This window comes from Adelges cooleyi, unplaced genomic scaffold (genome assembly GCF_023614345.1).
Source record: "Adelges cooleyi isolate 19-005CV unplaced genomic scaffold, UGA_ACOO_1.1 ACOO_flye_CR_arks_rails_tigmint_CR_PRNA_247, whole genome shotgun sequence".
In the NCBI taxonomy this organism is placed as follows: Eukaryota; Metazoa; Arthropoda; class Insecta; order Hemiptera; family Adelgidae; genus Adelges; species Adelges cooleyi.
In genome coordinates this window covers 6217426-6238814 of record NW_026095912.1, presented here as the reverse complement: position 1 = coordinate 6238814, position 21389 = coordinate 6217426, and the positions used below count along the sequence as shown (strand labels likewise).

At 27.8% G+C, this 21389-nt stretch overlaps 2 protein-coding genes across 2 annotated transcripts; one reads left to right on the top strand and one right to left on the bottom strand.

The window, feature by feature from the left end:
* Positions 1-8972: 8972 nt before the first annotated feature.
* Positions 8973-12772, bottom strand: LOC126836575 (uncharacterized). The gene is made up of 10 exons (XM_050570115.1): positions 12637-12772; positions 12140-12319; positions 11961-12076; positions 11643-11861; positions 11318-11536; positions 11091-11231; positions 10738-10920; positions 9552-9747; positions 9284-9463; positions 8973-9220 (listed from the first exon to the last, which is right to left on the bottom strand). The coding sequence occupies exons 2-10, from the start codon at positions 12288-12290 to the stop codon at positions 9129-9131; spliced, it is 1497 nt and encodes a 498-aa protein (XP_050426072.1). The 5' UTR covers positions 12291-12319; positions 12637-12772; the 3' UTR covers positions 8973-9128.
* Positions 12773-13106: 334 nt separating this feature from the next.
* On the top strand, positions 13107-21047 carry LOC126836574 (Golgi apparatus protein 1). The gene is made up of 17 exons (XM_050570114.1): positions 13107-13567; positions 14748-15062; positions 15390-15635; positions 15711-15891; positions 15951-16171; positions 16252-16373; positions 16471-16735; positions 17028-17197; positions 17263-17386; positions 17468-17689; positions 17779-17979; positions 18393-18578; positions 18648-18848; positions 18923-19042; positions 19192-19441; positions 19525-19634; positions 20044-21047. The coding sequence occupies exons 1-17, from the start codon at positions 13379-13381 to the stop codon at positions 20206-20208; spliced, it is 3288 nt and encodes a 1095-aa protein (XP_050426071.1). The 5' UTR covers positions 13107-13378; the 3' UTR covers positions 20209-21047.
* Positions 21048-21389: the final 342 nt, after the last annotated feature.

Here is a 21389-nt window from a genome sequence, read left to right as displayed (position 1 = left end):
TTGTAAAGATATTACATTTTCTCTTAAATATTGTTATATTTCTTTGGTTTTCCAAAGACCGGGAGCCAATAAAATACTTATTTATGATCGCATTGTCCGATAGGTGAGTACACAGATAACCAAACACAATAAAATGTTTTGTGATATTTTAGTTGACCAGCGATTCATATTTACAGATTACCGACTTTTCTAACACACCGTCATGATAGGTAGGTTGACAGACCTATATTGACAGCGGCTAACGAATGGCTATTCAACCACAACAATTAAAAACCGTGGTACAAGTAGGTTGATAACTGCTACTATGATGATAATACATAATATTATTATCATTCATAGATATATATAATATTATGTATATCTGTGTTATCATTAAACTAGTTATCATATTTTTCTACTATCTATATTCTATATTCTACATTCAACAAGTAACAGCACAGACGGCACAGTACAACAGATTAATATTAGGCTATTATGAAAATTATAATGTCTATAGTTTTTATAGGTAGTAAACAATAGCTTTAAAATTTGGCTTACAATCTCATAAGTGCATACATTAAATGGACAATCGTCGGGAAGTGTTACTATTATTTGTTTAGTTATATTGAATTTATTCAAAATATGTTTTGTGCTCAAATAATTGTTTCAAACAATTTACACTAAATAAGGAATTTTAGATTTAAATTGCTTACTATTTTAATTCTACAGTAAATATTTAAAATGTTGCCTATTTTACATTTATAACTAACTTTTTTTTTTTATAAACAACTTTATTAATAAAATAATGCAATCAAGTGGACTGTGTTTAAATGATTAAGTAGTCTAAGACTAGATATTTTTAAACAGTGTTAAGATTTCTTGTTTCCGTAACGGTAAATTCTTCAACAACACTGACATTTTATTTTTTTTAAAGTAAGTTACTTTCTTATCTAGATCCCATTAATAAAAATATGGACCAAAAGTTTGTGACTCAATTACACTAAATCATACAATGATACTCAAACTCACCTGTGATTTGTTTTCAGAAATAAAGTTAAGGTTTGTGTCACGCAAACATTAAATGATCAGAACTTGTCTTTTTTATTTTATTAATTACAAATCAAATTAAATAGTTTATATATTTCTAATCCTTTTATTAGTACTTACTAACTATTATTATAACTTATAAGATGTATAATGTTATAGTAATAGTGATTCTAAAGTCTTTATAATAAAATATGTCTGTTTTAAAATTTTTAAATTGAACAGTTAATTCTTTTACAGTTGAAGCCGCTTTTTTGATTTTATAATCAGTATTTTCTTATTTTCTTCACTATTTAATATCTAGAAAATTAAAAGCTTAATAGATTTTAGTTGTTTAAAAAGAAAACCATTGTGTGATGTTTCCTTGTTTACCAAACAAATTAAAGTATTGACATTATTAAACTATTATAACGGGTACGTTTTACTAAGATTATGTAAAAGTAGCAATATTAAATCAAAAATAGCCTTTGCTAAATTGTAGTCTCTAAATTTAATAATTATTCTGTAATAAAACTCATTTTTGAGGATTTAAATTTTACGGAATTTGTACGCGACAAGTTTGTCTGATTTTATACACATACATGTATGTATATTACATTTATTTATAAATACAAATATTTATAAAATAAATTATACTGACTTATGTCTTATAATGCATAGTTGTTAAAAATAAAATTTGTTTACATTTAATGATACAAATAATGGTTAAAAGAATATTTGCAACATTTTTCCTACTTTAAAGATTTAAAAACAATTTGCATTCATTTTTGCTGTGTGGACTTAACAAAATTTAAAAATTGATAACACAATTGTATTGATAAATTTCAACGACGAATAGATAGTATAGTATAACATTTAAAGAACAATAATACTCTTTTGTCTGACAATATAAGTATTTAACTAATAAACTATTCATAAACTTATTATTAATATAACAATAAATTTAAAAATTACAAATGTTACTATTTTGAAATATTCAATAAAAAATATGAAACAAAAACAATAACTATAAATTTGAAATTGAAATTGTTCAACTTCTATTATACTGATTTTAATTTCTTTTTTTTAACAAACGTTGGTAATTAAACAAATCTAACAAAAATAAAATTAACATTAATTATCTTAGGCAAATTCAAAAAAATAATTTACTTGATTTACTGAATTCATTAAATACAAATTAATAGAATTACAACTTTTCAAAGAGAGAATTATTGTATATTAATAAATTTGATATAAAATTTAACTTTGATAGCCAAATACCCGTGTCAGTTATAGCTAAAACTTTATGATCAAATATCCGTAATGTATGTTAAACACACAATATATGGGTTAGCTCATTGTAAGAAATAACTAAACTGAAAGCAGACATTTGAACTACCTTAGATAAGTTTAATCAAATAAAAATAATATACTTACATAGGCTTAAAATAAAATAAAAAACAATAATGGTATTATCAAGAAGTGTTTCCTTGTATGTAGTAATATGAAATGCATACATTAATTACTGATATTTTTAAAAATAAATGAAACGGGTATGTGAGTATTATCAACCCACATACACAAATACATGCATTAATAATTATTTTAAGCTAACACAACACAACACACTTTTCATTCAAATTGCTTAGTGATGATATTATACATTCACATCAAAAAATGTCACATTAGAAATAAATGTTTTATACTTATAATTTACACCTTGATATATAATTGTAAGGTCTTGGGTCCAATTGAAAAGACATTTCCATAGTAATTGGTATAGCCTAATCTCAACGCCATTGATTTTTCTGACATGATAACATTGGTTTTTAAAAGATGAAATATTTTCAGTAAAAAAGCATTCAACCTAAATTAAAAAAGCTAATTGAAATCGTATTGTATTAAATTACCCATTAAACTCTAATAAACTTACCTATTAAATTAATGCTTTATATTTATAATTTACACCTTGATATAAAATTGTAAGGTCTTCAGTCTTGGGTCCAATTGAAAAGACATTTCCATAGTAATTGGTATAGCCTATTCCCAACGCCATAGATATTTCTGACATGATAACATTGATTTTTAAATGATAAAAGATTTTCGGAAAAAGCATTCAACCTAAAAAAAAAGCTAATTGAATTAGTATTGTATTAAATTATCTATTAAACTTTAATACACTTACCTATTAAATTAATGGTGTGTCCAAGAATGTAACGTCAAAATAAAGTCGAGAGCAAATATTATCAATTGATATATTTAAAAAATTATAAAATAACGAGTTATGACATAACTACAATAAGCATGCTATCATATTTACTATAAAGTAAAATTTAAATTTACTAACATTTTTTAATTAAGTTTGTAATTTCTCATTTCACAAATGGAAAACGTGTGAACTGTGAAGTCAAAATTTGTTAGCGATAGTGGTTATGTACAAATAATAAATAAAATGCGATTTTGTACAAATAATAAAATATATTATAGTTACTGGTCACTCGATTATTCCGTGGTAACTGATGCATAGTTTAGATACTAGATTGCTATCCGAGATGTGTAAAGTGTAAAGTCCGTTATCCGTAACAGTCTACCTTTCGTCTAATAATGTGTGGTTATTTATTATATCTGATTATGATACGGAATGCGTTAACATCAAATTATTATTATATTTGATGTGATGGCCGTCATAATAAAACTACTTGTCTTTGTCAAATCGAATAAAATTATTAAGAAATATAGAAAAAAATTCAAATCTTTACAAAGTCATAAACAGGGAACAAATAGATGAAAATTGAAAATTGAAACGCTAACATTTTTTTAGATTTTTTATCTTTATATTTATGGAATTTAAAACATATGTTCCCATTTGAAAAAACGAGGTTCGTACTTCTTTAACGTATAAGGGTTGAAGATAAAATTTTTCTAAATATTGAAAAATCTACTTAAATATGTACCTTAAATTTTAGGGAAAAAAAAATTCGCAAAATATTCATACTTTCAGAGAAAATGAGTGTCTTACGTTAGTTGGATCACCCTGTATATATATATATTGTATAATTTTGTATTTTATTTAGCAACCCTAATTTAGAATAAAACATCTTGTAGCCTGCAGCTGAGAGTTAGATTATTTAACAGTGTGACCGCCCGTTCTAGCTCCTCGGGCAATATATTAGGTTAATAAGGGAGACTTTAAGGCCAATTAGACGTAGACAGCGGTCTAGCCAACCGTTTTCCCGCGAGAATCCGTCTATTTTAGCCTTATCGACGGCCACTTTGCCTAGTCTAGCCAGCTAGACAAGTAGGTCCGTTACAATAGCATAATAGCATCTCAATACAATGAGATTTCATTAATTTTTTGGGGGGGCTAGCATTTGTCTACCTAAAATGACCCGCAAGGGATTTACACTCCTAAATTATTAATATATAATACTATATAACATTACAAATGTATAAACAAAAATCATAATAATTATAATATAATATTTGTATATTATTTAAGTAAATACATATTATTTTAAGGCAATGTATTCTTAGATCCAAATGTATCAATTATTTTTTCTACATCAATATTTAAATCGTTTTCAATGTACAATATGGATGAATTATTAAACCTGTCTTGCAACATACTAGTACGTTACCATGTCTTAATTTTGCGCATAGCTGAAAAGCTGCGTTCGCACGTAGCTGAACTAATTGGCAAAGACAAGGCGACTTGAAATAATTTAAATAAGCTGGGAAATACATTTTGGGTTAAAGCCTTTTGAATTTTATCAATATTGATTGCGTTTTCTGAAAAATGTATAACTTTATTTAGCACTTGAATTAAAAAGAAATGATAACATTATCAAAAACATTGTTATAATGTTTTGCCTTTTTGGAACTGAAATAATTTTCATAATTTATTCTTATTAATAATTTTAATTTTTACTCCATTAATTAAGGAATTTATTACTTTGATGAGTGATCAAATAATTGGGAGGGCTATTGATAATTTTGCAAGCACCCCCCAATCTCCGCCTATGAAATATAGTATTTTTCTCCTTGTACCTCAATGTACAATAAATGTTCAAATTAAAAAATAGACAATTCTTGAGCTAAAATGATATTTAAATTTTTTACGTGTTCTGGAAAAAAAGTTTTTAATATTTTCTTATTTTACAGTAAATTGGCAGGATTTTAGAAATGAAAAAATAAAGAATACTAAATTACTAAAGAATTCTCTAAACACAAATTTAAAACTTTTTTGAGCATTTTTAAGTTAAAGCGTGACTAATTTTAAGTTAAAAAAACAAAATTTCGGATCGTTAAAGAACGCTGAACAGTCCGTTATCATCTAATAGCATAACAATTTTAAGTCGGTCAAAAACGGCTATTTTTTTGCTTTTTCGTTAATTTTTTTATCTTCAAAACACAACTCTTTTTTCGTTGCTTCTTGATAATTTGCCTTTTAAGTAAATTTAACTTTCTGACACCGCCACTAAAATCAATTGATGAGTTTTCGATGCCACCCAACTGCTCTTCACGTTGATACACTTTTCTAATTTTCGACCGTTTGTTTGGCTCCTGAAAAAGTTTAGGTTCATTGTTTTAAGAGTCATTCAGTATGCGGCTAATATAATAGCTTAGCTGCTAGCTACGTACTTGAAAAATAGGCTAGACATTGGGTAGGGTTAGATTAGGTTCTATGCTAATGTGATACTACCTTTTACTAGCCTTTTATAGAAAATATCTCAAAACTTTACCTGTGCACTTATACACCTACACTGGTTATGCCACTTGGAATGTCAGAATAATTATTTATTATCGTTGTGTATTATCTAAAAATCAACCCAGTTTTAACATTTAATTCGTACACTCGAGTTATCAAACAAATAAAAAGCCAGGACAATGCGGTCAAGTTATTTGTAAAAAATTTATGATACAATAAATTTTCCTAGTTTTGACTTTGTCAACTTGTCTATGTTAAAACTTCAATATCGGCCGTTATAGTTTTTAAGATATTTTCTTCGTTATTAATAGATAAGCCATAAGGGGTGACCTACATAAAGTTACCAATTAAGCAGTTAAGATATTAATGTGATAAATTGGATTAACTCAAACACTAAATCAATGCAAAATGTTCCATATAAGGTACCATCAGGTTGCAAATTAGGTAACACATGTATATATTTTACTTAGGTTTGTCGACTTGTGTCAATTTCTAGTGAATGATTGGGAACAGCTGCTGTCATATCTTCATTCGAATTATTATCACTATCGTCGTCTTTTTTACAGAGATTGATTTTGTATTTTTTATTTTTGCACTTGTGTACTCTCTTTAGCTGCGTGAACGATTTGTGGTTTTCGTCGATTTTCCATAGTATTTTAAACGTCGTACAAGGGAGCTTCGATAAAAGTTGCTCTGACGGTGCCGGTGTGTTATAATTCATAACACAGTTTCTCACGAAAATCATGTTACTGCATGTCAAACATACTACAAAATATTACCACCTATAGGCTATTTCAACACAGCAGAGTCGGATTAGACAAAGCAGACATTACGATTATATAGCCCTATCCGCCTCAATATTAATTTGCATTTTACTATGATCAAGTACACTATACTTAAGAGATTTAAATGTGTGCTCGGTGATTAAGTTCGGTTTAACAGTTAAACAAGCGCGTCGTAATTATTGCTTACCTTACACAGCCTGGACTCAATTCTTTAAAATTATTTTGCGTACATTTCCAGGATTTCCAGGATAATCCTTCCGACGTGGAAGGTATAGGCTCTGGTGGCATTTCTTCTTGCGGAAATATGATAGGCCGCTTTTTCTTTGAATTACCTTCGAATATGATTTGCTCGTGTTCTATTCGGGAACAATCATCAATTGACAGATTATCTTCGGAATTAGACATTATCTCAAACGAGTAAAATAATTAATAAAAAACAGGTAATTCACCTATTTCTCATTTTGTTTGACTATATGCAAAATACCATAGAAACACATTCGTAATAAACACGTTACGCGCATCAAGTCCAAATCAATTTTAAAACGAAAAAGTTAATTTATTTCTGATAAATAATTAATATTAATTTTTTACTTAATATTAAGCGATATTAATTTCTGCGTTTAATGTTTAAGGTCGATAATGTCTGTATTGTTACAATAAGTCTACATGCAACTAATAAAAAGGTTTACAATAAGGGCGTGCGATTATTCAAATTTTGAATAATTTATCACAAATTGAATAACTCAATTCAAATATACGCTTATCGGCTTTTTTATTTAAAATAGTGAAAGAGAGTAATTTATTCAAGACACTTTACGAAATTGTATTTTTAAAAATGGAATAAAATAAACAATAAAAATAAAAATGTAACACTTCATTCAGTTCATCATTGTTCGCACACCACTATATAGTTTAAAGCGAACTAAAATTGAAAGTTGTTATTGAAGATATAGATTTATTTTTGTTTTCTGTCACAATGAAAAAAACATGAAACATAATGTGTAGTATAGACTAATTATGCAAAACAATGTTAATTTGTTTATGTAATGCACAATGTTAATTTGTTTATTTCCGTAATAATTATTTTATACGTCATTGTCAGAACAAATGAAAGTAAAAGTTTCAGCGCGAGGCAATTTCACTAGTAGTTTAGTTAGTTAGTGTAAACGCATACCAAGTATACCGTATACGTATAATGTATAAAAATGAAATAGTTTCTCCATATAACTGTATTTTATGTTCGTTGTTTAATACCGAAGTGATTGAGATCTTGATTATTATCAACTAATGAGTATTTTAGAAATTTAGATTAGTTTCTAGTTTCGACGTGAGTAGGTAGATATAATATATGTATATGTAGGTTATACATCTATCATTATTACACGCTTGCTCAATTGGTTAGGTTAGATTAGACTGGTTTAGAATGGTGATCACCGATAGTTACCTATACTCTGTTCTTATTCCGAACAGAGTATAGGGGAACGGGAGGCGGGAGCAAAACTATAAATACAGATAGCTTACATACCTAGTGACCCTAAAATCTTTTTTTAGAAGTCAATAGTAAGTACCTAAGTAGTTATTCAGCATTTTCAAAATCCAACTTAAATGTTATTTTAAAACATAATAATACTAGGTTTATGCAGTCCGATATTAATTTTAGTAAAATAACTTGTAAGTCTGGTTCGATGTTCAAGTGCGTTTCTGGACAATAAAGCTAGCAATTTTTTTTTCTCTTAATCTCATTTCGTTTCATATACATGTTTATTTTTACAAAATAACCCAAACCGAGTATTACATCTTTTTTAATGGGTAGCAACATTCTGTCGTCGTCCAAATAAGAAAATATTGAATTTCTTATTTCAGATAATTTCTCAGAATAATAAAATTCGGTCCGGAAGTTTTTTTAATTTTTGAAATATAATAATGTTGTACCGAATATTTAAAATATTGGTTAGTACTGTGTATACTAATTTTCGCATGAGAGAGTCTATAGATAAAAAATGGTACATCATATGATAAGTACTTTATCAGGCTAAAAGTTTAAATAACACATTAAAATCAATATGATCAGTTCAGTAATAACACAATTATAAATACAATATTGCAAGGTACCTGTATTATTTTTAGTTTTATTGATAGGTTGTAACTTATCAAACTAAATTTAATGATTTAAAAAAAAAAGTATTTTTAATTTCCCTGTGATAGAATTGATTAAGTAGAATAGAGCACCATGCAGGTTTGCATCATGAAGCCTTTTTTAAATAAATTTAATTTTCTCATTCATAATAATTCTTAGAGACCTTTAACCGCCAAGATCCTACTAAGCTCTCAACTCTACTGTGATAATTTTTTTTTTTTGAGCTCGGTTTTAAACAATTTTTTAGGTGCAAATTAAATGATTGAATCTATTTGAAAATAGTTTAATGACATAAAAAAAAAAAAAATCATAAGCACTGTGACGATAAGTAATAAATAATTGTACAAACTACATTAAACATTAGACAATTCAATTTAAATAAATTTAATTAATAAACCTAAATAAAACTGTAAAAAAAGTATATTTTAAAATAATATTTTTATTTTTAAAGCAAGAATATGAATGAGTTAAAATTTAAAAAACTTAATATTAAATTTTAATTATAGTCCATATTTTCAATGCAACTAACTATTGACTGATCAAAGTCTGTATTATTAATATCGTCGGCTATCGATGTATTCATTTTAGCTAGAAAATAAAAACATTTATAAAAATAAGGATTAACAACAATAATAATTGAAATTAACTTACAGCTATTGAAGTTGGAGCTATCATCGCAGTAGCCTTTTATTTTTTGACTTTCTTCGAAGAACTGATTAGGATGGTTAATAGCTGTAGAAGAGGGTGATGCACCATTTTTGGCTTCAAAGTATTTTGTACAAGCAATTTGGTAATGACCACTTTGTGAAAGATTTAAAATATCTTGTACACCTTTACAAATCATATTTATTTATTTATAATTATAATAAACTTTAAATTTTTTATAAATCATCACACAAAAATTATGGTATAAACTTACTTTGAGGCGAAATATTTGAAGATTCGAGTAGTTGTTTTAGTGCCTGACTATTAGTGTGTTTATATGGACATCCGTGGTATTCGTCCATTCCCACTGAACTCATGATAATTTTCATGCAACTGTAAGGAGTATAGTTTGTTTTTTTGCCTTCTTTACCATAGTTATGTCGTATGTTGTAGCTGTATTGTTTATCAAACTAAAGTGTTCAACATAATATTACAAACTATTATAATTAGCTTCAATGCATAGTTGACAAGTTGTTGTTGTGAAACAATAAAACACAATGATGTGTTTTATTTTTGTGTCTGGACCCCTGATATCATCTAAGCCTCTGAACAGATTTTTTCATAAAGTAACTTTATAGATCAGATATTGTATCTGAAAGGTGCTGTATTGGACAACAATTTTAAAAAATCACACCTTCCCCTTCAGAATATAAAAAAACATCAAACAAATTTACATTTTTCAACATAAAATTACAGTGCTCTATAACTTTTTTAAAAATACTCAAATTAGTTCTAAATTTATATGAAGTATTCTTAAAATTAAGTCATATTGATAAACATTGAGAAATAAAAAACATAAGGGGTGGAAACTTTTTTTTCACTTCTCTTTTTCATACGAAGTATTAGGAATAGGTCGAAAATTAGACTAAAGGTAGATCTGTAGTAAGATTATAACATATATGATTTTCTTAAAAATCTGTAGTCAAATGTTACTATTATTAAAGAAAGAACTAAAAATAAAGAAGAAAATTATACTTTGACTATAGTAAACTTCTAGGCCGTGTGTGAGTGAATCAACAGTCAAATAGTCAACAGGTATTTAAAAATATTTTCACTTTATTGTTCATTACAATGTATGATAACAACGGCAATAAATTACGGCAACAGATGTATAACCTAAAACGTATCCACCCTAATACTAAAATTTCAATTTTAAGCACATTATTATGTGATTTTATCAATATATTTTGCTTTACTACCATAAAAGATTTGCAGCAAAGAATTTATCTGAAAGTGATTTCATCCCATTCAGTTAATAATACTTTTTGAAGACTTGTAACCCCTCCTAATATGGGGGGGGGGCACTTGAATATGCTCAGTTAACCATTATAACCTGATCCCACTGTACTGGCTTTTTAAATATTAATGTTGTCATATTAATTTTTTTTCATTATTCATACCTTATCTGTATCTATTTTTTTGGTAAACTCTGATCTCCAAAATACTAATGCTTGCTCTAAAGGTAATCCGGCTCCTTTTAAGAATAAACCGTATTGCTGACGAGCTTGATGTTTTAGATGATGGTCAGTTCTTAAAACAACATGCAAACGTTTCATGCAAAGAGGGAAAGAATCTTTTGATGCCTGTATTAAAAAAACATATGAATAAGACAATAAATATTTTATGTCCATAGCAAAAAAAAAAAACAATCATTTTTTTTTAATATATAAGAAAATTATAGTAAAATTAATACCTTGTAAGCTTTGCAACAAAGCTAAGGGTAATTTCTATATTTTATTTTAAATTAACTCACATGATCTATGTTGTTGATAGACAGTGAAGACATGTTTTCAGATACTGAGTAATTTTTGCCCATGTATGACTGATGTAAGTACTTAATGAATGCGCCAAACCTTTCATCTTCACTAATTATACTAAATTTTTGGAAACATTTCTAAAATTTTAAGGCAATTAATATTCAAGTTTAAATTAAAAATGTGCGCAATTATTAATAATTAATGATAAAAAAATAAATCTTACAATTAATTCTTGAGACAGTTCCGATCTATATGTTTGACAGATACCAGATATTACATCAGTTTGAATGACATAAGCAAATCCATTATGAAGAAATACTTTTCTATTACGTATCAAATCCAATACTTGTGTCCAACGAACTTTAAAATAGTCATTATTACTACTTGAGGTAGTGAATGAGCTCATATTTTCAATCATTAATTTGTATTCCTCTTCATTAACCTAAAATATATAAATATAATTTTTTTACACACAACAAAACATTTTCCATTACAGAATAATTAAAAAGTATATTTAAAAAAATATTGAAATATGAAATTTAACTTACTGCTGAGTAATTGGTGTCATTAGTTGATAAAAATGTTAATTTTTCGCTCTTTGATAAAAAAGACCACCGTAATTTAAATAGCTCTACTTCTCTATTTACAAACCATTTGCGTAACTCATCACTTTTACAATATATAAGCCTTAGAATAAAATGTGAACATAAATCTCTTTTTTTTATTTCAGCATTTTCTACTGGATCTTTAGAACGGTGGCCACTGATCTAAATATAAATATTATATACAAGGTTATAAAATAGTTAATAGAATTACCATATTTTAAGAATACATTATTAGTTAATATATGATAAATAACATCATACCAACTTATACATATGTTTTAAACCTTCTTTTTTAACTTCTTGAACTACTGATTTTGTAAATTCTTCATAACTATTTGTAGTACCTTTTAAACACAATTGTTCCAAAATCTGTAAAACTAAAAATCAAACGTAATTTAGGAATTCAAAAAGTACTGTGATTTCTTTATATAAGTTTGTACCTTTTAATCTTTCAATTGCCCATTCTTCAAACTCATCTAAATTCAAACTATGATCAGGTATTTCTCGATAAAGTTGTAAATTGTTGGAAGATGACGAGAGTTCTTCAGCTTTTTCAATTGCTAAAGTTTTTCTACTAGGTGTAAAATTCATGTTTCTTGTTTTCTGCTTCTGAATTAAAACTGAATAAAACCAGTGAGTTAATGAATTACAAAAATACATATGTATATTATAATAATACTGCAACTGAATACTGTTAAAATTTATTGACCAAACTATACATTAATGTTTTAATTGTAGTAAATTTAATGTTAAATATCAATCAGCACTATTAAAACATATATATTTTAATTTAATGAGGAATATATTTTTCAGTTATGATATTTTAGAAGTGAATTTTTGATCCATTTATAAGTTCTTTCAAGAATTCAAAGGGGACCATGACAGTGATATTAGCAAAAACATAAATGCTTATTTCCATTACATAAATTGTACTTACAGAAGACTGGTGTAATAATAATATTCAGCAATTTTAAAACTAAAACAATTTTTAACTATAATGACAGCGAATTGACGCCAAATTTACATAATTTGCCAAGCCTACTGTGTTTTACACACAATTTTTATCACTTTTGTTTGTCATGATATTTGGCGGGAATGTAGCATCCTAGATTACAGCTGATGGCGGTTTCTCAATTTTTCCATAACCAAAAAACAAGAGGTATGTCAGAAACTTTTGTTAAACATTTTCATAGCATAACTTCTAGTATTTTCCCTAAGAAATACACGGCCGGCCAAAATATCGGTAGCCATTTTGTGATCTTTGCATGTTGCAGACATACCTCTCTTTACTTTTTTTATAATTCTACCTCCATCGCCATACTATCACATTGAAAAAACATGAGGTTACCTTGGTATGACAATATGGTACTGTGGAGAGATTTATCTCTCGATCACATTATTATAAATGCTCTATTGTTTGTTTCTTCGTGGTTATGATTAATGACATAACATAACTCGTACCGGCCAATTATAGATAAGAGTGTTCGATTAGTAGAATAATAAAAAAATTAATACTAATTTTTATTCACTAAAATTTATTAATTTGTATACAGACAAAAGATTAGTTTATGAAGATATTTTAGTGACGCTAGTAGTATGACGCTTTTGAGGGCGTTCGCATTTCCATTGTCGTTCTAATTTAGTAGGTATAGAATAAAAAAAAACAAGTATTATTTAGAATGGTATTTATTTATCACACTGGAATTGCATTATACATATTGATATTATTGTACGGCCAAAATGCCTTGGCTATCAACTCGTTGTTGGCTGAACCATCTTGTGCCGATGACTTAAAGTTAAGGTGCTCGAACACTGGTGGCGTTGCTGTGTCAGAACTCGATATCTTGGAGTGCATTCAACTCTATGAGGTAAGCAATGACGTGCACTTCTTTTAATATGTATTATAACATTGACTTGAAATTATTAGATGCATTTTATGTTTATATATTGTATTTTAGGAACAAATTTACTTTACTTTTTTTTGCTAATTTCGAATTTGAAGTGAATACCCAAGACAGCCACGGTATTCCGTGTCTCCACAAACCTCTAGCAGTGCGTTGTGGTGATTATCGGTTTTTGGTTAAAGTAGAAGTACAGATAAATAATAAAAATATTCTAAGAAAAATTTGTATAAATTATGGAATAAATGCACTTTACCAGCTATCTTTTTCTTTGCGATTTTTTGTTTGCCATATAATAGTGTTTTTCGTTGATTTTGAGGTCGGAATTAGGCGGACTCCTCTGGTTTATAAGTTACAGCTACTTAAACTTTGAAGTCCCCATATAATAGTAGGCGATCGGCTGGAGGCAATGAATAGCGACCGAAGCAACTATGCCCTTGTCCTTCGTGGTCTTTTTTTTTTTGGACATGTCACATGGCTTTCAGAGCCTGCATCACGGAGGGCTGTGGGCGCTGTGCCGCAGTCGCTTAACAATATTCTTAAAGTCTAAGTCGCTGTAACTTTTGAACTAGAAGAGTCCACCTAATTCTGACTTCAGATTCATAATCAGCGTAAAAAACACTATAATATGGCATAAAAAAAAAAGGTAAAGTGCATTTGTTCCATATTTATTTCTGAAATTAAAACCTGTAAAAGCATTTTATATATATATAAAAAGACAAGTTAATGAAGACATCACTTTGACCGCTGCAGCGTCTCGTGCACTGTATATTTCTGTACTAGCATAATGGTAATTGCTAAAGCTCTAGTAGCTTTAACTTTTAAAATTAAAAGATTCCTTAAATTTCTTACATTAGATCATAATTGGCATAAAAATGGGTTTTAAACCATTCAACTGTTTTAAAAGATATAACATTTGCACTATGTAGCTTAAAAATTTTAAACCGTTAAGAAATATTAAAAATTTTATTAAGTTTTAAAACGTTTAATTGCTTTGTATAAACATAGTAATTTTCAATCTTTGATTAATTATTATTTTATTGCTAATCAAAGTTGAAATATTTTTACACGCAGTGATTTAACTTAAAATCTTCTTAACTTTTTTAAATTATTTATTATATAATCTTTTTATTATTGTGTTTAACAGGATTCAGAATTTACAGGCAGTTGTCCACAGGCGATATGGGTTCACTTAAAAAAGTTCATGTTAAAAGATAATTTAAGAGCTATTTTAAAACCAAAATGCCGATACGACATTGAAAAGCTTAACTGTGAACGAGATAAAAATTGGTTTGGTTGCATAGTTGATAAGAAACAAAATATTATTGGAAATGAAGAGTGCTTGCATTTGATATTACGCATAGAAAATATAGCATTTTCCGACTTTAGACTCATTACTAATTTTTCAAATGTTTGCCAAGATGATATAAAAAAATACCATTGTTTTAATGCACCAACAAACGTAAGTTTACTTAAATTACACTACTCTTTATATTGGGGCGGTGTGGCGCAGTGGACACCTCAGCTGCCGCATGGCACTTGAGGTTAAGCTGTGGCCGTTGCTGCTTGAACCCGGATGGGTGACCACCTGGATTTTTAGTGGCGACCCACACCATCAACCCCCGATAAGCATGGTAGAAATGCCATGCGTCCTCAGGCGATCGAACTGGCATAAGTTAGCTATAGCCTTCCCGGTCAAATACGCCATACGATTATTATTATTTTTTTTTTACTACTCTGATTTTTTTTATGTCGAATAATAATTATATGTAATATTTTATGTGTATAGACATTATATCGTGGGCGTGTGCTGGAGTGTCTTCAATCCAACATAGACAAACTTTCTTCACATCAGTGTCTTCCATTGGTTTATAAACTATCTGAATGGCAAGCAGATAATATAAAATTTGATCATTCTTTACATTTGGCTTGCTTAAAAGATAAGGAAAAGTTGTGTGCTGATTTACCAGCAGGAAATGGTCTTGTTTACAATTGCCTTTCAAGGCATATTGGTAGTGGACAAATGTCGCAATCGGTAATTTAACATTCAATATAATTAATTAATAATTAGAATTATTTTTAATAATTATTCTCTTAATGTATATTATAGTGCCAAACTCAACTATGGAGAAGAGAAAAACTAATAGCTGGTAATATAAGAGTAAGCAAAGGATTAACAAGAGCATGCCGGGAAGATATTCGTACTTATCATTGTCGAAGACTTGTATCTGATGATAAAGATGTTCGATTAGCACAACTTCTATTATGCTTGGAAAATGCAATTCATAATGGTAAATCTATCAATTGAAATGTATGAACATTAACTTCCTAATTAATTTGAATATTTTAGGAAGTAAAGTATCATCTGATTGCCAATTTGAATTAATGGAACATCGTAAACTATTACTTCAAAATTACCAGTTATCACCTGAAGTAGTGTCAATGTGTTCAAACGATATCGAAAACTATTGTCAAAGGAATGAGATTGGCCGACAGACTATTCATTGTTTAATGGAACATTCTAATCCTTCTCGTCAAAAAAACCGTATAGGAAAATCTTGTCAAAAAGCTGTAAATAATTATAATTATTCTATACTTATTTTATTAAGTTTTTAGCCAATTATTAATATTATTTTTAATTATTTAACCAGTTACAGAAGTTAATGCGCATCACAAATATTGGCGAAGATTGGAGAGTTGACCCTGTTCTACAAGAAAAATGTCAGTCTGAAGTTGATAAGTACTGCTCGGATATACCACCTGGTTATAATAGGTAATTTAAAGTAATAAATAAAAAAAGGTTTACAAAGACTTTTTATATAAATTTGTTTTACTAATAATTATATTCTTATTATTTGTTTAATGTTTAGGGTAATGACATGTTTGTTGGAAAAGTTATATGTGGGATCAGTGCAGGATGAATGTAAAAATGCATTGATGCAAGTTCAATACTTCATTAACCGTGATTATTCATTGGATCCAGCGTTATATCAAGCCTGTTTTTCTGACGCATCACGAATTTGTAAAGTTACAAGTGATTGGTTAAAAGAACAAAAAGAGAGCACATACATTCTACCATGTCTTGTTCAGTACTATCGACCATTTATATTATCATCAACTGGAGCTAAATATAAGGTAAACAAAAAATCATAATGTATGATGTATCAATTTTTTGTGTCTGGTCCCACAATATCTTTTAACCACTGAACCAATTTCTTCATGTAGCTAAAAAAATAATTTATTTTCAAAAATGTTAAACATAAAAATAGTGATTTTACTAGTATTTATGCTTGTTAACAAAGTTAACTATTTTTATAGATTCTGTAAACATTTAGTACCATTTATGACATATGACTATGTCATATTTCACAACTTTAAGTTCAAAAGAAAAATGTTCATTACATTTAGATTTAATTTTGTTGTATAGCTGAAACCGAAATGTAAAGATCAAGTAAGAAAAGTAATGGTTCAACGAGCTATAAGTGTTGATTTGAATCCAGAAATTGCCGAGGCATGCATTAAAGATCTACCGAATTTCTGTCATGTTAAAACAGGGCCTGGAGAAGAAATGCTTTGTCTACAGGATAACTTAAATAAGTATATAATGATTCAATCATTATAAGAAGTTTAAAAGTTTAAACTACTATGTTATTTTATTTAAGTAATCAAATGTCAAAGGATTGTAAAGAATCAATAAGTCGTTGGACTGAAGCACAAGCTGAAGACATTCAATTAAATCCTATTGTCAGATTACATTGCAAACCTTTTATTCAAAAATTTTGCCTTGTATGTATTCATTTTTTAAAAATAATAAATGCAAAAATTGTACTTCAAGTTAGTTATTAATTTTATATATTTTAATTTTAGGGAGAGCTTTCTTCTAAGGATGATAGTACAAAAAACGATGTAATAGATTGTTTAATTAAAAACAAAAACGACCCAGAAATGAAAACTGAAGTGAAATGTCGAGCTTCTGTAGAACATTATCAGTTGATATCAATGAATGATTACCGTTTTACTTTATCATTTAAAGAAGCATGTCGATCAAATGTTATTCGTTTCTGTCCAAAATCACGAACTAAACCAGAAGTAAATGTTTTTAGAAAATAAAAAATTGTATTTTATTGAGTAGTACTATTAAGAATGGGTTTGCTTAATTTTGGCTGTATATTTTCTAGGTAGTGGCATGTTTAAGTGAAGTTGTTAGAAATGATACCATAACGGATTCTAAACACAAAGTCACCAAACCATGTCGTCAACAATTAAAAGCACAATTGTTACAACAACGAGAATATATTGAGTTAGATCCTGTTTTAAAATCAGCATGCCAAGATGACATTTCAAAGCATTGTTCTGGTCTAGAATCAGGTTCAGCACAGGTAAAATTATTAATATTAAACCTTACAATGTGGGTTTGCTTAGGTCACTGATGAATTTCAATTAACTATCAATATATTAAGTTATTTTTTTATAAACATTTGAACACTTTGTGAGTGTGTATGATACGCAGTAGATAATTTGCAAAATTTGATACCAATATGTTGGATTTGATTCCTACACACTATGAAACATATGTTGACCGTCTCCACCTCACACAAGCTCTGCTTACTTTAATTTTGAAAGGACGTTAAAATATCACAAATAATTTATTTAAATGTAAAATGTGTAAACCATTAAAAAACTGTTTATATTTATTCTAGAGCTTTTGATAACAGTCATGTTTATGTTTGTTTTCTTAAATCTTAAATTAAAATTAAAAATGTACTAAAACTTTATTTTTTTTCTAATTTAGATTTTAGTCTGTCTTGAAATGAACAAAAGTTTACTCTCAGAACAATGTCATCGAGTCATTTTCCTAATTCAGAGACAAGATTTGACTGATAGCTCATCAGATTATGTATTATTGACCAAATGTCATAAAATGCTTCAACTATTTTGTAAAGGAGAAAATACTTCAAAAGCATTAAGCTGTTTGAAGGTATTTTTCTATTTGTAGATGAATTGTATTTTGTCTCTCTCTATAATTAATAAATATTTATGATTTTAGAAATTCAAACACGATTCTACATTTGAAAAGCCTTGTCAGTCTCTTGTAGTGCAACGTATGATTGAACAAAGCGATGACTATAGGCTAGACCCTGCTTTACATCATAGCTGTCAAGCAGATATCACAAAGTATTGTAGCCAAATTCTAGTTAAACAAAGACCTGAATCTGAGTACAACGGAAGAGTTGTACATTGTTTGAAGGTAAAATATTATAATTGGCCAACTATTAGGACAACCATCTAAGTGATAATAAAAAAAATTAAAACTGATTGTAGGAAAAATTTCGACAAAGAAAACTAAAACCAGAATGTGAAAAACAAGTATCTGTCATTCTTCGAGAAGAAGCTCTGAATTATAAATTAAATCCACTGTTGAAAAGTCTCTGCGTACATGAGGTCTTTATAAATTATACTATTTCTAACACAAATTTTAAATTTCAGTGTAATAACACTGGTATTTATAATTTGATAATAATAAAATAAAATTATATAATGGAGTACTTGGTATTTGAATTATTATTATTATATTTTTTTATTTGTTGTAGATTCAACATATTTGTCGTATAGAAGAAACAAATGAAGTCAATGGAGGTTTAGAAAATTCTGGACAAGTTGAAGAATGTCTAAAGAAAGCGTTAAACCGTGGATTGATTGAAAACCGTGCATGTCGATTAGAAGTAGCAGGTTTAATAGAAGAATCAAAAGCAGATATAAATGTTGATCCGTTGTTACAACGGGCTTGTCTTTTGGACATTGCAAAATTCTGTGAAGACATTCCACAGGGTGCAGGAAGACGTATGTTTTTTAAACAACTATTTGTTATATTTTATAAATAGTAATAATTATATTTTTAACAAATATATATTTCATTACCCCAGATTTGCAATGTCTTCAAGCTGTCGCTCAGTCCAAAAGTAATAAGCTACAAATTAAATGTCAAGAAATGCTTCAGCAACGAATGGAGATGTTTAAAAATGCTGACGCTGTGGTAAGATTTTGATTTGAAGTTATTAATAACTTGCTAATCATTTCTCTTCTTAAAAAAAAAACTTGTGAGGGTGGTCACTAAGCACGTTAGAAGTGGAACTTCAAAAAAAGAGGAATAGAAAATTTGTAGACTAAATAAAAAAATTGCATGTTATAGTTAGTTAAATTATCAAACATTTTACTTTCTTTTAAATTTAGGTTGTGTGGGTTTAAACAGATTTTGTTGTGCATTTGTTAAACAATACTAATTTCAATCACTAGTGATCATTTTTTTTATTCATATCTAGGACCTACTGCTTGTATTTTATTGCTTTATACACTACGTACAACACAGTTTAATAAAATATCTGTTTCTGAAAATTTAACCCGATAAACAAGTTTCACTTCAAAAACATTAATTATTTCTATAGATATATCCTGAAAGCTTGCAACAATTGTACGGTCAAGTTAAGAAATCTCCATCAAAAAAATACTTGATTTTGACCTTGTTCACATTTGTGGGACTGATATTTATGGTCGGTCTGTTTTGTGGTCGTGTTAGCAGTCATCGAAGCGCTATCTCTAAAAAGAAATAATTGGTGTGTAATTATCAGCCAAAGCTGAAGAATTAAATTCGTAGCTGTTGATCGAGTTAATTTATGGAGTTAAATGTACCTACCTACCTTTAATTTATTTTTATTTTTTATTTATCAACTATGATATTATGTGCATATTCACTACCTTTTTAAGTGTATTATTGTTAACTATTAAGTGAGTAATAATTTTAAAGTAAACATACAAAATATAAATATAAACAAAAACTGTGTAGTCTTTATGTATTATTGATTATTTTTTTATATTCATTTTTAACAGTTGACAAATGTGTATAAACTTGTATTTAGCAATTTAAACAAATTTAATGACTTCTTAGATTGATCTCTATTTTTTTTTTACAAGCATCGAATATATTATTATAAACTATTTAAAATCTTTATAATTGGTTGCCTGTTTTAGTTAACATATTTTTTTTTACTTTTATAACCAACTATTTTGGTTACAACTTCTTGATATCGTTTTTAATTCTCATTACTTCTGCTTAAAATTGAGATACTTATAATTTTACTTATGTTTTTATAAATAAAAAATACTTTTTCAGAAGCTTCTATATCTATGCTATAGATTCAAATCGTTGTGTGTTTAAGTAATTGAAAAAATAGTCATAATGTAGTATATTTTGTGAATTTCTTAGTATCGATAGCATATTATGTACTTGTTTACTACTTAAGCGGCCTTACGATTAAGATTATGTGTATCAATCCATCCTTTTTTTTTATGTCATTACTTTAAAAATATTAATATCTAGAAAATTCAAATCTAAAATACTTGTGTGAAAATATGATTTTGATTATTTTATAAAATGTTTTTAAAAACTATATTCTACTATAAACATATTAACATAAATAAAAATAAACAAATTGAGCTTTAATGTTTTTATTTGTATTAGTAATGCATCACTATTATAAATAAATATTTGTAAAAATAAAAATTGTGATTAACGATCGACTTTTTTTTGTTAATTTACTAATTACATGTTATTTTTATTAGTTGTGACTAATTGTTTGTAATGCATACCTTTATGCTTGTAGTTTGTACTCTGCATTCTGTTTTATACTGATTGAGATTTAAAACGTTCCATATTCGGTTTTTTATTAGGAACAAGACCATAAATATTAAAATTGAACAATCAGCTGTTCCATAATTTGTTAGTTTATTTCCT

What these genes read in the sequence shown, in the direction of transcription:
- LOC126836574 (XM_050570114.1), top strand. Translation starts at nt 13,379, where the DNA reads ATGGTATTTATTTATCACACTGGAATTGCATTATACATATTGATATTA. An exon ending in GTGGACAAATGTCGCAATCG is followed by an intron (nt 15,636 to 15,710) that starts GTAATTTAACAT and finishes TGTATATTATAG; the next exon opens with TGCCAAACTCAACTATGGAG. An exon ending in GAAAATCTTGTCAAAAAGCT is followed by an intron (nt 16,172 to 16,251) that starts GTAAATAATTAT and finishes TTATTTAACCAG; the next exon opens with TTACAGAAGTTAATGCGCAT.
- LOC126836575 (XM_050570115.1), bottom strand. Translation starts at nt 12,290, where the DNA reads ATGAATTTTACACCTAGTAGAAAAACTTTAGCAATTGAAAAAGCTGAA. An exon ending in AAAAAATAGATACAGATAAG is followed by an intron (nt 9,748 to 10,737) that starts GTATGAATAATG and finishes TGAACACTTTAG; the next exon opens with TTTGATAAACAATACAGCTA. An exon ending in TTCAAATATTTCGCCTCAAA is followed by an intron (nt 9,464 to 9,551) that starts GTAAGTTTATAC and finishes TGATTTGTAAAG; the next exon opens with GTGTACAAGATATTTTAAAT.